Source organism: Clarias gariepinus, chromosome 3, assembly GCF_024256425.1.
Source record: "Clarias gariepinus isolate MV-2021 ecotype Netherlands chromosome 3, CGAR_prim_01v2, whole genome shotgun sequence".
In the NCBI taxonomy this organism is placed as follows: Eukaryota; Metazoa; Chordata; class Actinopteri; order Siluriformes; family Clariidae; genus Clarias; species Clarias gariepinus.
The window spans coordinates 2,785,031-2,807,155 of record NC_071102.1 but is presented as its reverse complement, the minus strand read 5'-3'; the positions used below and the strand labels follow the sequence as shown (position 1 = coordinate 2,807,155).

At 40.9% G+C, this 22,125-nt stretch overlaps 2 protein-coding genes across 2 annotated transcripts in view; one reads left to right on the top strand and one right to left on the bottom strand.

The window, feature by feature from the left end:
• The first annotated feature begins 3,698 nt into the window (after positions 1-3,698).
• Positions 3,699-7,221, top strand: hrh3 (histamine receptor H3). Its single transcript, XM_053493019.1, has 3 exons — positions 3,699-4,084; positions 4,814-4,980; positions 5,632-7,221. The coding sequence occupies exons 1-3, from the start codon at positions 3,754-3,756 to the stop codon at positions 6,547-6,549; spliced, it is 1,416 nt and encodes a 471-aa protein (XP_053348994.1). The 5' UTR covers positions 3,699-3,753; the 3' UTR covers positions 6,550-7,221.
• A 3,904-nt stretch (positions 7,222-11,125) lies between these two features.
• The window catches only part of vps35 (VPS35 retromer complex component), a 41,706-nt gene continuing 30,706 nt past the window's right edge, over positions 11,126-22,125 (bottom strand). Inside the window, exons 16-17 of the mRNA XM_053492924.1 lie at positions 14,959-15,102; positions 11,126-12,229 (exon numbers count right to left, since the gene is read on the bottom strand). Of these exons, the coding sequence (XP_053348899.1) occupies positions 12,050-12,229; positions 14,959-15,102 (324 nt within the window). The 3' untranslated portion in view covers positions 11,126-12,049. The remainder of the gene's footprint in view (positions 12,230-14,958; positions 15,103-22,125) is intronic.

Below are 22,125 nucleotides of genomic sequence, written 5' to 3'. Positions count from 1 at the left end.
ACGCATCTTGGCTGAATTTTTTTTTTTTAGAGCAACACATCCGGCTTGCACAGGTTGCACTTGAGATTGCTATGAGAATGTCTAGTGTGTATTTAACAGGATTTATGAAAGTCAGACTGTAAGATATAAGAAAAACCCATCCTGCAATCCTACAACTGGTTACGTTACAGAATTCTTTCGAGAGTAATTCATGGATTTATTCTCAAAACGTGTGACGTTCATCACTTTTACGTACATACATGAATTTCTTGACATGCCCACATTTCCATTTATGGCTCTTAACCTATATTGTTAGTAGCTTGTCTCTTTTGGGAGAATTGTAACTGCTACTGGGCGTGGCCTGTCTAAGTAGAACATATACATTTTAGTAGCCAAAATGTGTAGCATTTACAGCTAACAATATAATAAATATCCACCAATAGGATCACGCCAAACAAGCAGGAAAACTGCGAATGCACTAGTGAGGAGTATGTACATCAAATATTAATGCAATGAGCAGGCACGTCATCTCATCAGTCTCATCACCTTGTTAGCTTTAGATAACAAAAACTAAATTATTTAAAGGGATTTGGCGACATCTAGTGGCAGTAAAGAGAGTTGAAGTAGCCAATTGGAACTGGCAAGTACTGTACGTACAGTATGTCCAGCGTTTGTGACATTTAAGATCATACCCTTATCTTTTTGCGTTTCAGCATGTGTTCTCCTGAAGAACCTTTTTTCCTCGTAGGTTTTCCTTTGTAATGTCATGTTATTGGTGAAATGTAAAGAAACCTAATGGACAGAGGTAAAAATGATCACTTTAAACAATGTTTGCATTTAAAGCGAGCGAGCTGATTTCTGGATCATCCTATAGAATACAATGTACATTTTATAATCAGAGGTTTTTATATCAACTGTTTTATAATACAGTTAGGAGATCTTCTATGTGTATTATCAGATGTGGAGAATGCACACTGTCACACAGTCTGTCACAAAGTTGTTGTTAACAATTTTAAATAATGTGAACATTTTTGCTATTCAAAAGTATGACAGATGAGCACTAGTCTAGTGTTTAAAGAAATGTTTTACCTGTCAGCAGTTTTTGCAATAAGGGGCAGATATAATCCATGCTTAACAAATGCTCTGCCTTGTTCCTTGATCTAAAAAAACAAACAAAAAAACAACAACCCCAAAACTTATATTTTATTTCCACTAACTTTTTCCATTCTCTCATAGTGAGAGCGATGAATTGTGTACAAATCTACTGTGCATCGTAAATCTGGGATAAGCTGGCGTGGTCTGCTCAACTTAACTGCAATCATGCATCAAGGAACTGTTAATCTCAAGGATTAAAGGATTAAAACACCACTTGTGCTTTGTGTTGTACTAACTTGACTCGAAAATCGTTATGTCTAAACAACGCAGAAAAGCATCGAAGTGGACGATCTGCAGCTTGACATGAGCCGCCTCATTAGACCAGACAATCCGTCCCCAAGATGATCTTCATGAGATAAGATCTCCACATTTTCTAAGGATTTTTTTAATCTTACATGTTCAGTTCAAAGATTTGTTCATAAACTAAAATGAATCAAAAGAAATTGATGTCATCCTGTAGGAGAGAATAAACTGTATGTGGATATGACAATGAAAATGCTCATTTTGGATCAAAAACGTCACTATAAGATTTTATTCAGTCACCTTTAGCTTTGATTACACACACACATTCCTCATTCTCCCAGAGCCGCTTTTTCACACTGTGAGTCCTGGAATATGGCCGTAACATCAGAAAAGAACATTATAGATGTGATCCTCTGGTGATTCAGTACATTCAGGTGGTCAGCTGACTTCATTTTATTGTCCCATAACGTTACTGAGTCTAGACCTGAGTAACTGATCAACCCCAGATCATAACACTGTCTCCAGAGGCTTGTACAGTGGACACTATGCATGATGGGAGCATCGCTTTTTTCTGAAGAGTCTCACTAACTGGTGGTTTTCTGATGGACACACAGCTGTTTAGTCCCAATCCTGTGAGTTCTCATCACATGTGTGTGTGTGTATGGAAATTTTCTTACTTTCACTATTAAAATATTTTTGATTTCTGCATTAGATTTTTTTAATCATATAACTCGCGTTTAAGTGTTCTCCTCTCCATTCATAATTTTTCCCCGATCACATTTCTTTCACAAAGTTGATGGTTCAGCACCATCTTTACAGGTTTTAGTAAAGCTCTTAACCCAGTTCCAGTGATTTTAAATCTTTTTAGTTGCACTTCACCTACATTGAATCTGGGTTACATAAAATAGAAATCGTGTAGGATGTGAAAAAGCTGCAGCCATTATCAGCATAGTAATGAGAGACAGCCTTTGCATAATTGTGAATTAATTAAATCCACACAAATGGCCAATTATAAACTGGCCAAAAGGTCTCTCTTAGACTGATACTGTAATTTAATTTTATAATGAATCTAATCAGTGTCAGTCACTTGAGCATTTTTAGAAACTGTTCTAGAAATTAGCACCAACGTCACACTGTGGAATTGTTTTTAACAGAAAAGTCGATGTGAATACAAATGAACCCTGATGGTGAATGATTGCCAAGAGCTGATTCTCTTCCCCGCATTAAATATTTGAAAAAAGGAAAAGTCTGTCCAAAACAATGGGACAATGAGTTCAAGATAATACATTTTCTTTACTCTAAATCTATTCATTCAAACTGGTCTGGAAGTCACAGTCTCATCCGGAGGTGAAACGGTTCTCAGATCGATAACTCAGATCGATGTATGGATTTAAAAAGACAACGAGTAAAATGAACAATTAGGACACTTTTAAACAGTCCTTCATTACACCATCCTCTTAAATGATCATTAAGATTTCTGTCCAGTTTGGGTGAGTCTGCACCCATCAATCTACAGCTTCAGATTCCTGACGAGGTCATCTTCTGTCGTAGCTCGTCCATCTCACATTTAGATGTTCTGAGATGCTTTTCTGCTCACCACGATTGTGAAGAGTGATTATTTGAGACACTATACTGTTTCCTTCCCGGCAGCTTCAAGCAGATGGTTGTTGTTCCTAGAACTCTCTCTTATTAGCAAGGTGTTTCAGTGTACAGACATTCCACAAACACAATGATTTTTTCCACACCATTAAAAAGTGTGTGTGTGTGTGTGTGTGTGTGTGTGTGTGTGTGTTTGTGTGTGTGTGATACAGACTCTTATGAGATCAAAAGGTTCTGAAATACTTAAACCAGTATAAGATCCATGCCAAGGTTAATGTCACAGTGGTGTTTGATTGGCTGATTAGGCATCTTCAGTTGTTCCTATTAAAGTGGACAGTGAGTGCAGGTTATTGGTTGATTCATCTTCAGTGGAGGTTTGTAAGTGAGGTCAGGTTGATGGTGGATACAAGGCTTACTCCACCATGCGCGCGCGCACACACACACACGCGCACACCTACACAGGGGCATGTGGGAGGCGGTGTGTTTGGGTGGTTTTTCGTTCTGTGCGCGTCGGGTGTACGCATGCGCAGTGTCTCCCGGGTGACCAGAGAAAGGGAGAGAGAGAGAGAGAGAGAGGGTTAATGTCCCTAAGCCCATCCCGAGCAGGAGGAGCCGCAGCCAATGAGCGCAGCCCTGCGTCCGCCGCATAAAGCACCGCGCGCTGCGCCTGAACCTCAGTGACTCCGGCGCGCGTCCACACACAGGTGCCGGTGCCTCGCCCATGCCTCTGCCTCCTCTGCCTCTCTCTACCTCTGCCTCTGCCTGTCCCCGTGCAGCATGCAGTCCTCGCTGTTCGCCGTGGGGCACAGTTTCGGGCTCCCCACGCCCGTGTCCGCCGACGCGCCGCTCGCGCTGCTGCTCTCCAACTGGTCCGCGCCGGACAGAGCCAACGGCACCGGGGACGCGCTGGAGCACCGGCGGCGCGCGCAGTCCTACGGCCAGTTTTCCCAGAGCGCCGCGGTGCTCGTGACCGCGCTCATGACGCTCCTGGTGTTCGCCACTGTGCTCGGGAACGCGCTCGTCATCCTGGCGTTCGTGGTGGAGAAAAGTTTGCGCACCCAGGGCAACTTCTTCTTCCTAAACCTGGCCATAGCGGACTTTCTGGTTGGTGAGTGAAAGTAAAATATAATCCTAATAAAATAAATCTCTCTCACACACTGGAGGAACTTATAAATTTAGAGAAAAAAAATCCTACGTTGGATTCCTGCGCATGATCCCGGTTTAACCACGGGCGCGCGCAGGGGAACCGAACAGCGGGGCAATAAAATATTACAGATAAAAGCTGAAAATACATTAAAAATGTAAAGAATATTCTGTTAGAGCTAAACCATTAACTTATTTCTGAATATAATAAATGAATCTATTAAAAGTAAATGTTCTAATGTTTCTATATAGTTTAAATAGTTTTACCTCTAATGAATGAATTCACTACAATATAAAAAATTTACTACAAGATTCACACACACACACACACACACACACACATAAATTTTTGTGAATTATGCTAATTAGATCTGTTAAAGTGCCAGTAAAATTACTTTGCAGTTTTTAAAAAATAGAAGTTAATAGTTTGTCATAATATTTTCATTTAATCTTTAAAGAATAAAACTGTTTTTTTATTTAAAATCCTGATAATACTGTTAGAAGTGTTAATTATGCCGTAATTTACAGCATTGTGGATATTATACCTTAAAATCGTCTAATGCAACATGAAAATTGTTATTCCTGGTTTACCTTAAAGCCTTTCCTTGATTTGGAGGTAGAATCATATTATTCCTAGGATGGTGATGATGTGTTAAAATGCATATGTTTGTGCCCCCCTGCACTGTACCTGTAGGTGGGTTCTGTATCCCGGTGTATATTCCCTATGTGCTGACCGGGGAGTGGAGGCTGGGCAGAGGTCTGTGTAAGCTGTGGCTGGTGGTGGACTACATGCTGTGTACGGCGTCCGTCTTTAACATCGTCCTCATCAGCTTTGACAGATTCCTCTCCGTCACCAGAGCCGTAAGTCCAGTTCGTTCCTGCTTCTGAAAAGCTGTGCAAAAAACATGGAGCAAAAAAAAAAAAAGCTACAAATGAATAATAGGGAACTCTTTTCTTATTGTTGTTGCAATTGATTAAAAACAAAACTAAATATGTATTCATAAAAACACACACACACTGGTTCAAGATGCATCGATCATAAGGATTTTTAGGACAATAGTATCTAGAGATCTCTTCCAGAGTAAAATACTTTAAAAAAAAACCCTCATAAACAGCTTAGATATATTTTAAGAAAAATATAATCAAATACACAGCATTTTTTTTTATACATTTATTGGAGGAATTAGCACTTATTGTGGATTTTAAACACTCATATAAACACTTTCTGATATTAGCAACAGCAATGAATTGCATGTAATTCCATTAAGAGCCCCTAGAGGTCCCTGGAACCTACTCTGGGAAGCATAGCTTTAGGACACTTAAAAAGAAAAAGGTTATTCTTTGGGCTTATTTTATAAATAAAAATGTCTGGAAATATTCTATTTAGTGTACATTTTTACACTCTTAATGATTATTGTCCCACCAGAGGAAACTTCTAACGTTTCATCAATAAAGAACTGAAGCCTTTATGGCGGTAATGGTTTACAATGAATGATGTTTTACCGTTTCCAGGTGAGCTACCGCTGCCAAAAAGGCGTGACCCGCGAGTCGGTGCTGAAGATGCTGTGCGTCTGGTTGGCCGCTTTCCTGCTGTATGGGCCGGCCATCATCAGCTGGGAGCACATCGCCGGGAAGAGCGTGGTCCCTCACGGCGAATGCTACGCCGAGTTCTACTTCAACTGGTACTTCCTGATGACCGCCTCCACTGTCGAGTTCTTCACTCCTTTTATAAGTGTCACCTACTTCAACCTCAGTATCTACATCAACATCCGAAATCGGTGCGTTCTCAGAGAAGAGCGTTCCACCTGCGCGCACCTCAGGAACGGGAGAACCGGAGAAGCCAAGCCGTTCTGCGCGCCTGACGTTCAACGCGTGTTTTTCGTGAGGCCGGCTGAGGAGAGCAGCGTCGTCGAGAACTCGAACTCCAGGGCTCGGTGTTGTCGATTGTCCAGTGCTACCGTGTCAGGGACCGAATCCGAGAACGCGGGACGGACAGCGAAGAGGAGGATGAGCACGATTCCGGATCTTCCGCCTCTGCAGGTGGGGGACATGGTGAACGAGACGGGTTTTAACTGCGCCAGACATTCGTGCATTTCACACAGGAACCAGGCGGACGTTTCGTCAAGCCTCGCCAGCCGCTTTCGCCTCTCCAGGGACAAAAAGGTGGCCAAGTCTCTGGCCGTGATCGTGTGCGTGTTTGGCTTGTGCTGGGCCCCGTACACACTCCTGATGATCATCCGGGCCGCGTGTCACGGCCAGTGCGTCCAGCACTACCTATACGAGATCTCCTTCTGGCTTCTGTGGATTAACTCATCGATCAATCCTGTGCTCTATCCGCTCTGCCACACCAGCTTCAGAAGGGCGTTCAGTAAACTCTTATGTCCAAGTAAAATAAAGATCCAGCCGCAGTACATGGACCAGAAATATTAACAAACACACACAGACACACAGGACTGGCATCTGTGAGCTGTGTATTCGTGTCAGGATGTTTTAGTAATCTCTATCAGTGTTGGATTGGTGTAAAAGCTGTAGTTTCGTGTATCCATCCGTCATGTTGTTTTTGAGGAGATGCTTCAGCGTGGTGTGTGTGACGTTACGACTAATTAATCAGCACTTTTGTGCCAGCTTTTGTGACATCACACAGGAGAGCTTGACACCATCACAGGAGAGCACTAACAATCCTACAGTCTGCGCTAAAGATGAAAATGTGAAAGGGCCAAAAACAATAATGAAATAAAATAAGCCTTTAGATTATCTTACGCTACAATTCAGTTCAATTTTCTTGGGTGCAAAAATTCTCAATCTATTTTATAATGTGAAAAAAGAAGAAAAAGAAATTATTCCAAATAAAACGATTCTCAAGCTATTCACGAGGAAATGAAGCAAACAATATAAAATATATTTGTGTATCATTTAGATTCATCGCTATTATCAAGTAATATCCTATTATTATCTTAACGTTTGACCTTTTTTGTTATTTGTGATAAAAAAGAACATCTGTGGAAGCGAAACGTTATAAATGTCGTGTTTATTTTGTATTAAAAGATGAAACTTTTTCACTCTGCTCGGGTGTTTTTTTTCACTCACGTTTTTGAACGTCGATTGTCGAATGAAAATGAAAGGAAATGTATTTCCTCTCTTCTGACTGATTAAAGAATTACTTTTTGTAAAATTGTATGGAGTATTTTATTAAATTTCTTTTGGAAAAAAAAGCAGTAAAATCACATGCAGGACAAAAATATGTACGAATCAAAAACAAGATCATGTTTCACTCTTTCTTTCTTCTCTCTCTCACACACTTTACTAATTTTCTTCGAAAGCATTTTTCTTCACAAGCCAATCAAATCCCAGTGGATAGAACTAAAGTTCCGCCCACTTTAACCAACAGTTTTGACGTTGTGTAGGTTTCTTTGCTCAAAATAGAGGAAAATTGTTCATGCTCAGAAAATGAAAACTGCTCTGAAAAAAAAAAACAGACATAGAAACAGTCGAGAGAAAATGTCCAGGTTGGTTTGACTGACCCTTAGGGCTATTATTTCTATTTTAAGAAGAAAAGGAAAGAAAGGTGCATCACGCTCCATTGCGATTTTCCAGTCAGATCACTAAAAGTTATCGATGCTTACTGTACAACGAGAAATTGGTCAATTTTCCCTTTCGTGTCACGCCATTTCGGAACCCTATATTAGTGTTGATTTTACGTCTCAGATCGAGAACCGGCTCATTATTTCTGCTGGTCGAGTTGCAGCAAACTGTAAAATCAAGATCCAGAAAAAACCTTGTAGCTAAACAGCAGCCGTTTTCGTCGATCCTTCCCTCGTGATCAAGGTGTCGTCTCCTCTGCACTGAAAAGTCTGGTTGTTTCCATGGCAACCGACAACCACGGCGTGCATGCCGAGAACACTATGACTCACACCTTTTAAGGTCACACAGGCCCGATTTGTCCAGAGTGTCCTTAAAGACTTTATACATCAGAGAAATGAACGCGTACACGCACACACACACTCCATGGCGCTTATCCTGTACAGGGTCATGAAGTCAATCCCAGGGGACTCTGGACACAAGGCGGGGTACATACACTCATACAGAAATTAAGATTTTAAAGCAAAATGTAACATTTTCTACATGATTGATGTTTAATTGTAAACACATGCGGAATTGTTTCTCCCACTCAATGAACTCGTTAACACATTTGCTGTAATGCACGTCACTGCATCATCTGTTGCTCTATAGTATCTGTCTATAAACATGTATGCAGGTAAACTAACACTCAAAAGTTTGGGAACACTTTCAAATTCCATGGGCTTTTTCTGTTTTTTGTTCTTTCTACATTATAAAACAATACATTTATCCCAAATACACAATAATCTCCTCTGAACAGTTGATATTGAGATATTGAGTTTATCTGCTACTTCTGCTCTGTAAAGCTTCATAACGGCTCTAATCTGAGGTGCTGGTTGTTAATTGGTGATTTCTGAGGCTGGTGACTTTAAATGAACTTCTCCTCTGCAGCAGAGCTCAGTTTTGGGAAGGTCTTCATGAGAGACAGTTTCATCATGGAGCTTGATGGGTTTTACAAAAACACTCGACACAATACTGTTCTTGCAAGAACTGTTTCAGAAAGTGAGACCTTTGTGTCTTGAATTAACAACTGACTAACGTTGTTACATAATTACCTAATTCCATATGTATTATTTTATATTTTTGAAATCCCCAGTATCATTGTGGAATAATGTAGAAAATAAATTACTAAACAAAAAACAAAGAAATTTACAAGTGATCCCAAATCTATCCGTCTATCTCCTGGTACACCCCAGGTCTTTGTTTTGTCAAAGGCATCCTTAAAAACTAAACATAATCATAGAAACCAAGTATGATATAAACATACAAAAGGAAAAGCATCCATCCAGCCCACCAGGCTGCGATCCAATCCTGATGATGTCACAGCTGGGAGTCCAAGGTTGGAAAATTGGTGATGCTCTCAAGCTGGGAGGTATGGCGCACACACACACTCTCTCTCCGATCTATTACAACAAATGTGAGCCGACATGCCGTTTACCCCTTTTGGTTTGTAAACAGGAGAAGTGGGAGACCAGTTAGAACTGGACATGAGAGTCACCATAAAGTGTTTCCCCTGTGCATGGAGACGTTTACGACAAGACCACATGCAGCACCTTGTTTGACAGAGGACACGTATTCCTCTAGGAATAGGAGGAAATAAACTCTCACGGGACTTGAGAAAGGTTTAGGTTTCTTCAGTGTGAAACCCGGTGTGCTGTTTAGAGTTAACTGGGACACAGTAACAACACTGCAGCTTCAGATCACAGCTTTATATTAACGCACATGGTGGTGTTTCTATAGTGACGATTCTCGTTCACAGGGAGACATGACGACACCCCACAGAGACGGATTAGACTGTGTGTAATTGTTTACATTTTCTGTAAAAAGAAATGTGTGTAATGTATGTAACCTTTAAGGAAGGAGTCTCCAGTGTCAGCACATTAACAGTCAGGGGTAAAGCGAAAGTCTTGACTCCCCTTCAGTTCTTTATATTTTGCTCCTAAAACAGCCAAACTTTTTCTTCTTCTTCTTGAGGAGTAATTCTCCAGGCTTTCTGAAGAAGTTTGTTTTGTTTATTCTCAGCGGAATGTTTTTTTGTTGTTGTTGTTTTTAAGCCACACAGTAACCTAGAAAGCATTTAAACATGAAATCACCTAACTTGAGGCATGGACCAGTGAGAAACCGATGCAGATGATGACAGATGACCAGGTGATTAGTATACTGGTGATGCTGAATGCTAAGTGGTTGGAACAGACGAGAGGGGAAATGAGGTCGCTGCTGGGGCTGGGACATAAACAAGCAGTCTGTTAAAACTGTATCTTCAGGCACTTTGCATTGTGTCACAATAAAACAGTTGTTTCCATTTCTTTCATTGAATTACATTCGATATTAAGTAAAATGAGGGTGGGGGGCAATACTTTTGAACAGTAGTTACGGAAAACTAACCAAGATCAGATGTGCAATCAGAATCCAGATCTAGAAAAAGAAATCTACAACAAAAAATAATTAAGATAAGGGGGGGGAACAATGTTCTGTCTGCATTTTAGTAGACAAAAGTCCTGGCAGCATCGGGGCTTAAACCAGAAACCTCCTGATCAGGACCTGACTGAGCTAGCCCTGCCCACACACGCCCACACACACGCGTGTGCACACGCACACAGTTAAATTTTTTAAATGCCGGTGTATCCAACAGTGCCAGCAACAAACAGATACACAACCTCATTAACCTTTCAAACACACTGAAATAATTAAGATTAAATCCACATTAACTGATAAGACATTATCCATATTTAAAAGGAGGAAAATGTTCAATTAAAAAATAAGAGGTCAGCCCTCCCCCCTCTTCCAGAGAGGAAAAAAAGAAGGAAAAAAAAAAAAAAACACCACCACACAAATCTGAGTAAATTCATCAACGTGGTGGTATAATAAAACAGAGCTGCTACCTGAAGTTGATTATTTTTCTCCAACAGCACACCTTAAAGTGGTTTAATGCTCCTGTATTGCAGCAACTTGGCAGTGATCAGACAGAGATCTTACATTAATATCAAATCCTATGTCATGACTTTTTTAATTAAATTCCAGTAAAAATAAATGAAATGTGGTTAAAGCAGATTTAAATACCGGAGAAACGTAAACTTCTTTGTCCTGAGGATGTTACATATTTACCTCTGAGGTTCCAAAGCGCTCACACTGGAGACTCCTTAAATCATTACCACATAAACACCACCTCAATAAGAAAAACAAACACAAGGTAAATAAAGATTATCTCTCGAGGATCAGGTGTTGTGAGCCTGGCTTTCAGTCGCAGCTCATGTTCTTCATCCTGGGCTTGTTGTTTGACAGAAACTCTGCCCACTTTGGCTAATTACATAGTTTGGCCAACAACCCAGACTGTCCATGGAAATAGTTTTCGGTGTCGTGGACACTGTGAAGAATGAACGACGTAAACTCAGGGTTAAGGTTTTGTTTATTTGCGTAAATGTCATGAAATCAATGATATTCTGTTTTTAGCTGATTTACAGTTAGATCATAAGGACACAGTATACGCCGAGCGAACAGAGAAACATAATGAGTTAAAAAATACATAAAGGAACATGAAGCACAGAGCTGGAGGCCACACACACACGGCTTTGATCCATGCACGCTCACGTCTGCCTCCGCTCTGTGGGAGAGCCAGCGCACCAGCATGTGACAAACACAAACCAACTCATCTCTACACACTTTACTCCAGCGTACACTGATGACATCACCACACAAATTAATAGAAAGAAAAAGAGAGGGAGAGAGAGGAAAAAAAAAAGGAGTGAAGGACACAGACAACAGAGGAACGTGAGGAAGAACGCGCAGCTTGATTTCTCTTTAAGCGCAAGGCTGCAGGAAGAACTCGCACATCGTAACGAGACACGAGGCGCAAGGAGAAAAAAAGAGACAAATATAAAAGTAATAGAGGGAAAAATTTGAGGAAAAAAAAACAACGAAAAAAATTGATATAAAGAGAAAAAAATAAAGAAAAAAAAAGTTTTGAAAATGTATTTTCCTTGTAAAAAAAAAAGGATGTTATTTAAATATAATTTTTTCTTAGAATTTCACTTTATTTATAGAAAGGAAAGAAATAAAAGAGAAAAAAAACTAAACCAAAAGAAAAAAAAGTAAGATGAAAGAGAAGAAAAGTAAAAAAAGGGAAAGAAAGAAGCTAAAGAAATGTAATAAGAAGAACAAAGCTGATGGTGGCTGGATTAGTTTTTCTATTACACTGGAGCAGATGTTCAGGTGTGAACTCGCACGCGCGCACACACTGCATGTCTATAAGGGTGTGTACACAGATGGATGTAGGTAGGTGCGTGTTGGGTGGGTGGGGGCAGGGGCGTGGCCACTACAGGACCAGCCCCTCGTAGGCGGGGCCCTCTGACTCGGGTGACTCCCTCTGCAGGCGGAGGTGTTCCAGTGTGTTGTGGAAGTGTTTGTTGATCTGCTCCGTCTCCTCACTCGCCTCCAGGTTGGGCAGGTCCTCGCGGATCTTCTGGATCAGCTGGTTCAGGACCTGAACAGTCACCTGTGAGGGAAACGCGCACACGAACCCACAACCACATTAGAAACACATCAGACTGACAGAAGGATAGTAAGGATTAAACTATTCTGTGTAGTGCTGTTAGAGGAAAACAATCAACTCCGGTCTGATCAATTAGAGTTACTCAAGTCATCCTTAAGTTGATCATTTTTCTACTAACGCCACATCCGTAAGTGTTTCCTTCCTTTTGCACCACTCCGTCCCCACACACCCCTCCAGATGTGCGGCTCTGTTTGTGATCTGCAGCTGCACTTCTCTCAGAGTCAATCGACACATTCAGACCAATCGGAGAGCAGAAAGAAAAGGACATAAAGAAAGAGTTATTAATACACAATGGTATACAAACCCAGCTGGTGGGAGCGGAAAAGGAAGAAGAGAGCGAAAGAGCGAAAGGAAGATGGACGCGAACACCTATCTGCTCTTCAGCTCCTCTTTTCACCGGAGAGAAACAGAGGGCTTAAAAAGCCTTAATGTGGGTCATGTCTGAAAAATACTGATGGTCAGAAATACAAGGGGATGAAAGCTCCGTCTGTGTTTGTGTGCGTGTGTGTGTGTGGGGTCTCCTGGTAAATTACAGCAGGAGAGAGGTGTCCGACTGTGTGTCCGACTGTGTGCCCGAGCGGCCGCTGAGATAAGAGTCAGTAATGAGAAGCAGGCCGCAGCTGGGCACACCCGGAGTGTAGGCGATCGAGGGCGAGATGGGGCAGGAAGAGAACGAGAGAGGATTTCTCTCTTCTAATCAGTGCTGTGTGATGGGTTGTGTGTGTGTGTTTGTGTGTGATGGGTTGTGTGTGTGTGTGATGGGTTTTGTGTGTGTGTGGTGAGCAGGATGTTCTCCGGGAGGCAGCGTGTCGCTCTGAAATGCCGCTGTCATGAAAGGAAGTAAAGTGCACCAACGCGTGCGCGCACACACACACAAACACACACACACACTCACTCACTCACTCAGGTGTCCTCGTGATGAGACGAGAAAGAACATAAAGCACCTCCTGCACGTAGTGCAAGGATCAGCCTCGAGTACGAAAAAACAAAAACCTAAAATGTGACTTGGATTCGCTTTACAAAAACACCACAATCGCAGAGTCTCACCTGAAGTTACGTTAGCTTTAGATAGGTTACACAAGACAATCTAGGCTTTTTATTACTATTTTTATTATTATTATTATTATTATTTAATATCTAAATTCGGATTCTAAAAACCGTGTATTAACCTTAGGGGGGCGCTGTTCACTAGCTAGCAGTTCTGTCGCACTGTTCTGCCATTAAAAAAACCTCATAATTTGCTGGGATAAAGGTGTAGAGTTACTCCTCCCTCTCTTTAGTTGATTATTTTCCTAGATTACATTAGTTTTTATTTGCTTTAATGTCAGTAAAAAGTCCGTTCCTGTTCTTCATTACTTTACAGCAGTGCAGTGAACAGTTACTCCCACACCACACTTGTTTTTTTCCCCCTCTTTTGTAAAGATGACGCTGAACCTCAACAACTTGAACTTCACGTCAGACTTTTTACAAAGTGCTGACACTGGGGACTCCTTTCACACAGTAAAACATTAAACAAACCTGTCACCATAGCAACACATCTGTTGGAGTGTCTGCAGTCGTCACCAAGGCTTACAGACGCACATGGAGAGTGAAGGCTGGCTCGTGTATTCTGATCCAAGAGAAGACTATCTGAAACTCAAATCGATGAAGTAAACGCTGGTTCTGATATAAAGGAGTCAGAACACACAGCGCATCGCAGTTTGTTGCGTATGGAGCTGTGCAGAGTGGTCAGGGATAATGTGCTACAAGGACAACGTGCCCTGACACATTGCAGAAACGGTGTGAGGAACATGAAGAGGTTGAGGGGTTAACTCTGTCTTCTAAATTCTCAAGATCTCAACATGTGTATGATGTGTATACGCATACAGACAGTACACACACACATACTTTCAGAGGTCTTGTGGATGAGTCACGGCAGTTCAAGCTCGATATTAGGCCGCGCACACAACAGGGTAATGAGCAGAGAGGTCCAGCGGTAAACCATTCAGAGATCGCTGGTTTGATTCCCGGGTGATGCTGTAACCTCTTGCAGCCGGAAGCCTGGAGAGAGCTGATTGGCCAAACTGTGTCGATGGTGTTGGGTGGGAGGCACTTAGCACTCTCACATTAATCACGGCTCTACAGCCAATCATTGGCATCTGTGAGCTCACGAAAGTGTAAGGGGAGCGGATTGCGCTGTCCTCCGAGTGTGTTATGCCCCCCACAACGGTGTAAGCAGTTTGAAAAGATGCTGTTGGGAGGAGTCACATGGTTTGGAGAAAACACATGATAATCTTCAACACATCTAAAGAATTATTAAACTCATTAAAGAACTGATAAGAATCTTATTATCTGGAGATCGTGTCAGATTATTTAGAAACACACCGAGGCTTCAGGGAAGAACAGAGAGAGGAGACTAAAGACCGGGTCGAAGACTCACTCGTGTTTTTTTTTTTTTTTGTAGCAAAAGAAAAGATCAAAAGGGCAGAAGAAGTGCAAGTTGTGGTTTTGTCTTGTGATGTATGTAGTGTGGTGTGAAGTTCAGGGTCAGTGAGGGTTAAACATAAAGCAGGACAGAAATAGAAATAAATGCAGAATATTCCTGTGCATGTTAAGAGCGTTTAGCGGATGTTGAATATAACTGATAGAGAATGGAAAAATAAAAACACCAATAAAGAAAGAGTAAAGCATACCGCGTCGTTTTCCCGCTCATAGAAACACACATAACGGTTGAGGATCTCGATAAAGAGCTGCACTTGCAGAGACGGGTCCATACACTGGTTGGCGATCTTCAGGGCCTTCTTCAAGCATTCCATCACACGCTTCCCATCACGAATCTGTCACACACACACACAGAGAAAGAAAGCATAAGCCTCTGTAAAACATTCTTACAAAACAATTTACATTTGTACAAGGCAGTGACTCAGATTAGGAAGCATGAATCAGTGTCCGATAAAGATTCCACACCAGAGAGATGTTTGGAGCTGGATGCGGTTTCCTGGCTCCTTAAATCCGTCGCTAAGGGCAACAACAGCATCGGTACTAAATCCCTGCGCTGGCGGATGAAAACTGCTGTTTGGTTTATAAGGGTTACATGAGCCCTTGATTACAGTCAAGTTCAGAACATTTGCTCGGTCTTTGTGAAACGTTCATTTTGTTCGAGCAGAGAGCGTCACATACGTAGAAATGACAAAAGCGGTATTAAACAAAACAAAACAATGTTTGTTTACGTTTGTTGTTTGTTTTACGTAAATAGCGCCTGAGAATTCAGCAAAACTATCAACCTCGGGTATAAAAAAAAATCAAAAACGGTTAACTCAAACGAGTACCTACCCTACCTACCACTGTGCTTGAATTGTATGCGATGTTTACTAGCCATGAAAATCTCTATCATGAGATCAATATCATGGAAGCTTTGTGTTTTCAATTTCTTTTGCGATTCTCCAAGTATCATGATTTTATAAATATCCTAATTTTATATATATATATTTATTTATTTATTTTCCCCCCAGATTTCTTTATAATTCTAAGCAACCATCGCAAATATTTTGCTTTTGCTAGAGAGGATGCTGTGCTGCCTGACAAAGTATGAATACAGGTCGTCCCCAACCTATGAATAAGGTCCATTTCAGGAGCATGTTCGTAAATCAGATTTGTTCTTAAGTCTGACAAAATGAGTCTTGTACACCTTTGACACAAATACACAATGTAAAGCACACTATTCTGGTTGAATAAATTTCTGCCCCCATTTGAGCATTCTTTCCAGAGACATACTTTTAGCATGTTAAATATAAAACATTACTAAAAGAATAAAGGAAAATTTCAGAGATGCTTCACCTCCCACTTATGAAAGAGAATTAAAAGCCTGAAGAGCCTGAGAAGAGGTTTGTAATAACAGACTCATGGCACTGAGACACAGCGTGTAGATATACACCTTCCAGTTCAGTGACTACCTAAATCTTTAAAAGTACAAAAAAAAAAAAAGAAAGTCTGTAAAACACCCTCAGCTCTTTTAAAATAAGTAATAATAATAATAATAATAATAATAATAATAAATTAAAATGTTTTGCACTTTTTCGTGATTAAATTCCAGAATTTTAGAAGGTCATTTCTCCCAGCTCTAACACACTTTGGCAGATCTGTGTGATTACCACCAACTTAATGAATGTTAGGAAATGCAAGATGAACAGACAAAATGCATGATGGGATGAAGCCTGCGCAGGAAGCAATACCTTCTGGATTAAACTCGACAGCAAAGCAAATTAAAATACAGTACAAATAGAGGGGAAAAAAAGGAAGGCAAGGCAAGGTCGAGATATTTGACATTTATCTCTGTATTAATTTGCTTCACCCAGCGGCTCTCACTGCTCGTCGATTCGGATTTAAATACAATGCTTCCTTACATAACACACGCTTATACTTATGTTGCAATACTCACAAAAATCAGACAACAGAAGATCAGTGAAAAAACAAAACAAACAAAAAAAAAAAAAAACAGGTGGCACGGTCTGATCCTTTGGATCCTTTGGATGTTCGGGTCAGAATTTAGCAAAAACAAAATGAAAGCATAAACCTGTCTTGCCTTGCAACAGCAGTTTAGACTGCTGCTGGTGGTGTATTGATTTGGGGGAGATACAGGTAGTCCCCGATGTGGGAATGAGTTCTGTTCCAGGAGCGCGTTCATAGGTTGGATTTGTTCTTAAGTCCAACAAAGTGAGTTTTTATACGCCTGACATGAATATAAAATGTAAAGCATATCAATCCACTTGGCTAAATCTGTCCGCTTTTCTGAACAGTGTTGTCTGTGCACCTTTATATCCCAAGGGGAATCTGGATGCCATTTTGTCTCTGGAAGCCGTTTTCCACTGTATTGGACTGAACTCTACTTCCGGTTCAATCGCAGAAGTAACAATCACAGTCCGTTCGTATCTGCGGAAACTCGTAAATCAAATGTTTGAGAGTCAGGGACTATCTGTACTGTTTCTTAGCATACTTTTTGGCCCTTAGTACCAACTGCCCATGGTCTAAATGCCACAGCCTAAATTAACTGAGTGTTGCTGACCCTGTTCATCCCTCTATTTGCACAGGATAACACTCTATGTCACAAAGCAAAAATCATCCTAATCTAGTTTCTCGATCATAACACTGAGGTCACTGTACTGAAACGAACTCCACAGTCACTAGATCTCAATCCGATAGGGCACCTTTAGGATGTGGTGGAATGGGAGATTCGCATCATAAGACGTGCAGCCGACAAACCTGGAGTGACCTCATTATGCTCTCATGTCAATATGGAACAAAATGTCTAAAGAATGTTTCCAGCACCTTGCATCAATGCCACAAAGAATTATGACATTTCTAAAGCCAAGAGAGGACAAACCCAGTACATGCAATGTGTACCTAATGAAGTGGCCAGTGAGTGCATTTACATTGCTTTTAAACTGATTTAGGATTACAAGCTTAATTACAATAGTAAACGACAATAAAGTAAAAAAAAATTTTTGCATGTTTCTGTTACATATCTTACAATAACAATTACTGATACTGAAACAAATTACATTCTTCAACTTTATGCATAAATCAATCACATGGTTTTTAATTCAGCTCAATTTGCACTCGATTTGTTTGGTTTTATTTACAGAAAAAGTTGCTTTCATATATAAAGACACTAAGCCTGAGCCCTAAGTAGTTTAGGCATCATCGGAGAGCAAAAGAGAAGAGCTATCCGCAGTAGTGGGCTGGACACAGGCAGTGGACAAATGACAACGAGCAAACAGTGTACATGTGGTAAAGTCTGCAAGAACATCCATGGCTTAAAAAAATCCACCAAACAAAGATGAAGTGTTTGTTGAGAGCAGGAGCAACACAAGGTACAGGTGTCCAACCTGGTGAGACACAGGAGGAGCCTGGCCCAGAGTCACCCCACACGCCCGGAACCTACAAGTGCTGTCGACTAATCCCTTAAACATCAAGTCAAATCGGAGGCGGATTAAATGGCCTGCAGCCACCATAATGTCATTGTGGAAGCAGTTTGACGATGATGTTGACCAAATGCTGAAGGTAACAACAAAGGGAGAGGCTGACCGGAAACTTCTAGTTATGACTATAATCATTGTCAGCATTGCATCTGAACAGTTTGGTGAGGAGGAGAAGCAAAGCTTCGGGACTTCTTACACGAAAAATTAGAGAGCAGCGAAGATACATGACATCAGGAAGGAGATGAAAGCTCTGAAGTCCCAGTATGAGGAGACAGGAGAGAAGGAATGCATTGGCCTTGCCCAGTTGATGTGTGTCCTCCGAAAGAAGATGAGGGTTCTCTGCCGGTCAGAGTGGCACAGGAGGCGACGATGCGAGAGGACACGCAAACGAGCAAGCTTTATTGTCAAACCTTTTAAGTTCATTAAAGAGCTGCTGGTGCAGAAGCGCAGCGGAAAACTTGCCTCTTCTCAGGAAGGAATCTACCATCATCTTACACAGATGTACAGTGACTCCTGTAGAGAGCATGAGCTGGAAGAGTGCAACACTCTCATAGATCCACCAGAACCAGGGGTGCAGTTTGACATCAGATTTGCAGCTAAAGGAAGTCAGAGAGGTTGTTCACAAAGCAACGGCGAGTTCTGCTCAGGGACCTAGTGGCACTTCATACAAAGTGTACAAGTACTGTCCCAAACTCCTACAGCGTCTGTGGAAAAGACATGACCAAGTGGAGACATGACCAAGTCCTGAAGACCATCGCAGAAGTTATCAGCACAGGACAGGTGTGTCCCTCCAAGAAAACAATCGCCTTTGTTAGAGCTGGGGAGCAGGTAGCCTCAGTCAAAAGAACTCCGGCAGGGATCCTGACATCAGCTGGAGATTAGCAGCTTTTGGTGGACCTTGAACGACAGCTGAAGTTCCCCAGCCACATTGCTGTCACCACCCTTCGACCAGACATGGTACTTGTGTCTTAGGCTACAAAGCAAGTTGTGCTGTTGGAGTTTACAATCCCATGGGAAGACCGCTTGGATGAAGCCTTTGAGAGGAAGCCATCCAGGTATGCGGGACTGTTCAGTGACTTTCAGCAGGCTGGGTGGAGAGCGAGGTGCCTTCCAGTGGAGGTTGGATGCAGAGGTTTTGCGGCCCATTCCTTTGCCCGAGCCCTAAGTAGTTTAGGCATCATTGGAGAACGAAAGAGGAGAGCTATCCCCAATGTAGTGTAGTACCACCAAAGCGGCAGAGACGGCCTCAAGATCCAACCATGGAGCCGTGGTAGCTAGTTAGCCATCTGGACACAAGCTGGGGTCTGATCATCCTCCGCTGGGTCACCTGGTTGAGGGTGTATGATGTTGAAAAACCCGAAACACCCAATGATTTCAGGGACATTACTGAAGATGTGTCCAGATGCATCAGCAGATGTATTTACATAGTTAGCGCTTTACAAATAAGCAGAAGGTGTGTGTGGATCACTGGAGTAGAAACTTCAGTTTTATCGTTTTAGATCCCTGATGTGCGTTGATTCTCAGATACTTAATGAACAATAATCGGGTTTAATAATGATCCTAATCAGAATACTTTATTAGACCATTATAATGTTGTGTAAATTAACATGATTTTCCTTTTCCAAAATGAAACCAGCTCACTGAATCTACTTAACTCAGATCGGCTTTGGGTACATTAACACAAATTGTTTTCGTGTATCCATGATCATGTACTCTGTATCCAAGGCTTCAACTAAAAAATAGCTTGGCTATTGTGCTCAAAATATTACTAGGAATTTTCTCCTGACAGCACAAACATCCTCTCGTTAGTACATTACAGAATTATGAGGGCCGTTCAACTCAAACCAGGACTGATTGTACATAGTAAAAACTTCCTTTATTTCTCTATATAATCCCCCGCCACACTAATGCACTTATCCCAGTGTTTCCCAAGTGCTTTCCCAAGTCTGCTTCCCAAGAGTTTTCTCAGTACGCCGGAGGCATTTTCAGACTGCCTGTCTGATTTATGTCTGAAACGACATTGAAGTCTTCTGTAAACGTCAATCACTTTCACATCATCATTCACCAGAAGTCCCAGTTTGACTTGAACGTCCCCAGTACATAACGTTTTATAAATTCTATTTAGTACAAGCAGTGAAATGATGCTGCGATAAGAAATTAAATCTGAGTCACTTCATTCCCTTTTTCTCAGTATATACATATAAGAGCGCTGTTTATTATACCTGCTCCTCCTCATGCCGGCCATGGAACACTTTGGAAAATCTCCAGCACTAAAACTCTCAAAACAGATCAGCGTACTCTAAAGTTCACGGCTGTCATTTCCATATTTTCAAGCTTTAATTAGTGCTTTACCCCTGAGTGTGTTTTCCCCCATTCACACCTCTGTATAAATAAATCAATTGCTAATTACTCTCTAATTGTGCCAGTGCCTCTGGGTAAACACCTAGCAGGAGCTTTTATTTTGTGCTGCGAGCACGAGACCTGCTCAGTGCTGAGCTATTTAAACATCCTCCTACACATCCCTAAAACATTATTACCCTTTTTGTTTATCAAAAGCGGCCCGCTTTAGATCTTGGAGATGCTCGAAATGTTTTGGTGCCAACACTTAAAACATTTTTTATTTATTTCTGCTTTCAGTAAAACGTCTGAACGGACTATCGCATATACATGTGTCTTAAATCATATGCCATACACACTGTAATTAAATCTAATATAAAAACAAAAACAAACACACATACACGCTTAAAAAAAAATCTTAGTGTGATCACAGCGGTTCATGTTATAATTCAATATGTCTGGTGTAACTTCTTTCCATGCTTTCAATCAACCAATCAATCCATTCATCCTCTGATAGCTTCGCCCTCTTCTACATCCAAGTGCAAATATTTTATTTTTTTATTGTATTACGTACTATATACAGTAGTGTGGATTAATTTTTATTAACTCTGCAGCTCTGACCTCAGCGCAATTTTATATTAATGCACGCTTTCTCATACATAATCGTTTCTATAGTAACGGCTCGTTTACAAGGACACGGTAAGGCAGCCTCCCCGCTCAAAAAAAAAAATAATTATTAGAAAATAAGCATGCACCAAGTATGATATTTTGGCCCAATACTTATTATAATAATAATAATAACAACAATAATATTTTGGCCGAGAGCTGACGGGTTTTCGGTTATTTATTCCTTGTGACTCCAAAAAGAAAATACATTTTCACTATAATAAAGCGTATAATAAAGCCTACACTATCTTCGAACGGACACAAGTTCATTTGTACACTTTATGAAATGGTCCTTAATGCATCCTTTTCACTTGACAGATAGTTAAAAAAAAAAATACTGCTTCAAAAGCCTTTTTGGACTCCCATACAGCTACCTACTCAATAGGAAAAATTCAGCACTTATATAACCCATCACAAACCTTTTTGCCATAAAGTTAATGAAATTTTAATGTAAAAGCAAAAGAAAAATCTTGCTCATAGTACAGTATCTCCTTTTGAAATGTCACTGGAACATGTCTGACTAACCGCCTAACGCTGATTTTTCTCTGAGATAATTGAATACTTTAAATTTACTTCCTATAAATACTTTAAACTTTAATTAAAAAATTATGCGGTTAACAGTTACAGCATTTAAAAAAATATATACTTCACTTTTTCACTTTAAGGAATAGTTCAAAGTGCACCACCTGTATGATTATAAATAAAAAATGTGTTTTTACTGCTTCAAATGGCTCTAAACATTAGGCAGTCAATGTGAAACCTTTTTTGAGACTAATTAGCACTCGCAGAGTTTCGAGACTAGTGTAATGAGAGAGTTTGAGAGTAACACATGCACCAAGTCTGGTGCAAAAGCTGGCAGATTGGAATTTTTGTAAATGT

What these genes read in the sequence shown, in the direction of transcription:
- hrh3 (XM_053493019.1), top strand. Translation starts at nt 3,754, where the DNA reads ATGCAGTCCTCGCTGTTCGCCGTGGGGCACAGTTTCGGGCTCCCCACG. An exon ending in CATAGCGGACTTTCTGGTTG is followed by an intron (nt 4,085 to 4,813) that starts GTGAGTGAAAGT and finishes CTGTACCTGTAG; the next exon opens with GTGGGTTCTGTATCCCGGTG. An exon ending in TCCTCTCCGTCACCAGAGCC is followed by an intron (nt 4,981 to 5,631) that starts GTAAGTCCAGTT and finishes TACCGTTTCCAG; the next exon opens with GTGAGCTACCGCTGCCAAAA.